The following is a 3,297-nucleotide window of genomic DNA, read 5'->3' on the forward strand; positions in this document are numbered from 1 at the left end:
CAGCAACAGCAGCAGCAGCAGCAGCAGCACATGCAGGGGAAGCAGCAGGCCTTATAAAATGATTGAAATATTATTTAAAACAAAATTTATATAATTAAGAAATGCTGTTTCATTTCTAATGCAATAGGGGCCCCCCGGGGGCCCCCAGGGGGCCCCTCGGGGGGCCCCAGGGGGCCCCTCGGGGGGCCCCCTAGTGCCCTTAAGGACAGCTGCTGCAGCCCCAGTGCATGCACTGCAGCAGCAAACAACTCTGTGAAGAAAGCAAATAGAATTTAAAGTGGATTTTGCTGCTGTCTTTGCTGCAGCAGATGAGCAGCAGCAGTAACAGCAACAGCAGGAGCAGCAGCAGCCGCTGCTGCGGCAGCCAGAATCCTTAGCTGCTGCTGCTACGCAGCTGCAGGAGCAGCAGCAGCAGCAGCAGCTCAGCAGTGGGTGCCCTTTGTAGAGCTTCTTGCGGGGTGGACTCCCCCACTTGCTGCTGCTGTTGCTGCTGCTGCTTCCACCTCATTCGCTGCAGCAGCAACAGCAGCGGCAACAGCAGCAGCAACAGCAGCAGCACCAACAAGGGCAGCAGGCGTTCAAAAGTTATCAGGGGAGCTGCAGCAGGGCAGCAAAACAGCAGCAGCAGCAAAATGGACAGTCCAAAATACGAGAGCAGCAGCCTGGAGAGCAGCAGCGACAGCAGCAGCAGCAGCAGCAGCAGCAACAGCAGAGCCAGCAGCAGCAACAGCCTCATTTTGAATGAAGACAGCTATAGTTTCACTAGCTTCACAGGCTTAGGGGCGATGCCTGCTGCAGCAACAGCAGCAGCAACAGCAGCAGTATCAGCCACCCCAACGACCGCTACGCCAGCTGCAGCAGCAGCAGCAGCAGCACCGAAGGAAGCAGCAGCAACTGCTGCTTCTGCTTGTGGGGAGAAACTTTTATGTTCTCCCAGCAGCAGTCAGTTTGAGCTTGCAGCAGCAGCAGCAGCAGCAGCAGCTGGAGCAGCAGCAGCAGAAGCAGCTGCAGCAAATGTTGTACCAGACACAGCTGCAAGCAAAGGAGCTACAGCAGCTGAAATAGCAGCAGCAGCAGCAATACCAAGAGCTGCAGACCCAGCAGCAGCGGGAGCGGCAGCATATAATGATGCAGAAAAGGCAGTAGCAGCAGCAGCAGCAGCGGCATCAGCAGCAACAGCAGTGGCAGCAGCAACAGCAGAAACAGCAGCAGCATCAGCAAGAGACGCAGCAACATCCGACACTACAGCAGCAGTCACTGCAGCAGCAGAAGAAAAGGCAGAACTGGCAGCAAAAGCGGCAGCAGCAGCAGCAGAATTGAAAGTGGGCTTGATAAAGGAAGGAGCCGAGGCAGCAGCAGCAGCAGCAACGGCAGCAGCAGCAGCAGCAGCAAAAGCTCCGGCTGCAAAGGCAGAAGCAGCGGGCGCGATAGCGGCAGCAAAAGCGGATGAGGCAGCAGCAGAAGCAGTAAATGCCACAGCTGCAGCAATACAAAACTCAGCTGCAGCAGCAACAGCAGCAGCAGCGGCAGCAGAAGACCCAAGAGCAGCAGCAACAGTAGAGGCAATCGCACAGGCACCAAAAAACCTTGAAGCTGAGGCAGCACATGCAGCAGCAGGAGATGTAGCAGCAGCAGATGCAGCAGCAGCAGATGCAGCAGCAGCAGATGCAGCAGCGGCAGATGCAGCAGCAGTTGATGCAGCAGCAGAAGAGCGCGCAGCGGAAGATGCAGCAGCAGCAGATACAGCAGCAGCAGATGCAGCAGCAGTACATGCAGCAGCAGCAGGTGCAGCAGCAAAAGACGCCGCAGCGGAAGATGCAGCAGCAGCGGAAGATGCAGCAGCAGCAAATGGAGCAGCAGCGGAAACAACGGCAGCGGATGCACAGGCAGCTGAAGAAGCAGCAGCCGATGCAACAGCAGCAAATGAAGCAGCAGCAGCAGCAGCAGATGCAGAAACGGCAGCAGCAGCAGCAGGAGTAGCAGCAAGAGTAATGCACTGGGCAGCAGACGAAACGGAAGATGGTGCAGCAGCCACAGCAGCAGCAGTAGCAGCAACGACAGCAGCAGCAGCAGCTTGTCTTCCTGCAGTTGGTAAATTTTCTGGTGAGCAAAGCAGCGCAGCAAAAGCGCCGCCTGCAGCAGCAGCGACAGCAACAACCGCAGCAGCAGCAGCAGCAGCAGGACGAGGTTTCGATGCTGCACCAGGAGCTGCTGAAGAACTGGGCGGCATGCAACCTGCTGCTGATTTTGTTGCTGCTGCTGCTGCAGAAACAGCAGCACCAGAAAAATCCGCAGCAGCTGAGGATCTTCCGTCTGGCAGCGCGTGGCAGCAACAAATGCAGCAGCAGCAGCAGCAGCAGCAGCAGCGAAACCAGCCACAGCAGCAGCAAGCGAAGCAGGAGCAGCAGCAGAAGCAACTGCAACACCAACAGCAGCAGCACCTGCAGCACCAAAAGGAGCAGCAACTGCAGCACCAAAAGCAGCAGCTGCTGCTGCCTCCGATGCTGCAGCTGCTTGTTAAGGGGACGCTGCCTCCGAGCCCCCTCTACCATCAGCAGCAGCTTAGTGACACAGCAGCAGCAGCAGCAAGTGCAGCAGCAGCAGCAGCAAGATCGCGGGAAGAATTGCTCACTGCTGCTGGTTTCGACGTGTACAGCCAGAAGCAGCAGCAATTGCAGCAGCAGCAGCAACAGCAGCAAAAGCAGCAGCAGCAACACGGCGGCTCGTGGACGCTGCTGGGAAGGATGAGGGCACGTGCTGCAGCAGCAGCAGCAGCAGCAGAAAAGTGCAGCAGCAACTCGTGCATGCGTCTGCTGCTGCGCACTGTTGCTGCTGCTGAAGCAACAAGGGCCGCACCTGCTGCAGCAGGAGCCCGAGACATTGCTGCTGCTGCAGCAGCGACTACTGTTGCTGCTGCTGCACCTTCTGTTGCCGCTGCGGCTCACCAGGCTGCAGCAGCTGCTTCGAAGGAAGCAGCAGCCACGGCAGCTGCAGAGACGACAGCAGCAGCCAACGAAGCAGCAGCAGCAACAGCAGCAGCAGCAGCAGCAACTGCTGCTGCTGCTGCGTTCAAAGGAAAGTCCAAAAGGCCCTTCCGCCTGGATGCTGCATTTTTTGCCCCACCGTTCATTTCAGGCATATGCACAGCAGCAGCAGCAGCAGCAGCAGCACCTGCAGCAGCTGCAGGGTGGCCTGCAGCGGCAGCAGCAGCGGATGCTGCTGCTGCTGCTGCTGCAGCAGAAGATGTGGCTGCTGCAGCGGCTGCTGTGTGCGCCAGCGAGGCGCAGCAGCAGATGC

The 3,297-nt window shown here is 58.1% G+C and overlaps 1 protein-coding gene across 1 annotated transcript; it reads left to right on the forward strand.

Moving 5' to 3' along the window:
- Positions 1 to 632: 632 nt before the first annotated feature.
- Positions 633 to 3,187, forward strand: ETH_00016235 (uncharacterized protein; the record flags this gene model as incomplete). The annotated part of the gene is made up of 1 exon (XM_013378980.1): positions 633 to 3,187. A coding segment is annotated over one exon (2,555 nt), but the record flags the coding sequence as incomplete, so codon positions are not given.
- Between the last annotated feature and the right edge of the window lie 110 nt (positions 3,188 to 3,297).

This window comes from Eimeria tenella, genomic scaffold (assembly GCF_000499545.2).
Source record: "Eimeria tenella Houghton genomic scaffold, Eth_scaff1252, whole genome shotgun sequence".
In the NCBI taxonomy this organism is placed as follows: Eukaryota; Apicomplexa; class Conoidasida; order Eucoccidiorida; family Eimeriidae; genus Eimeria; species Eimeria tenella.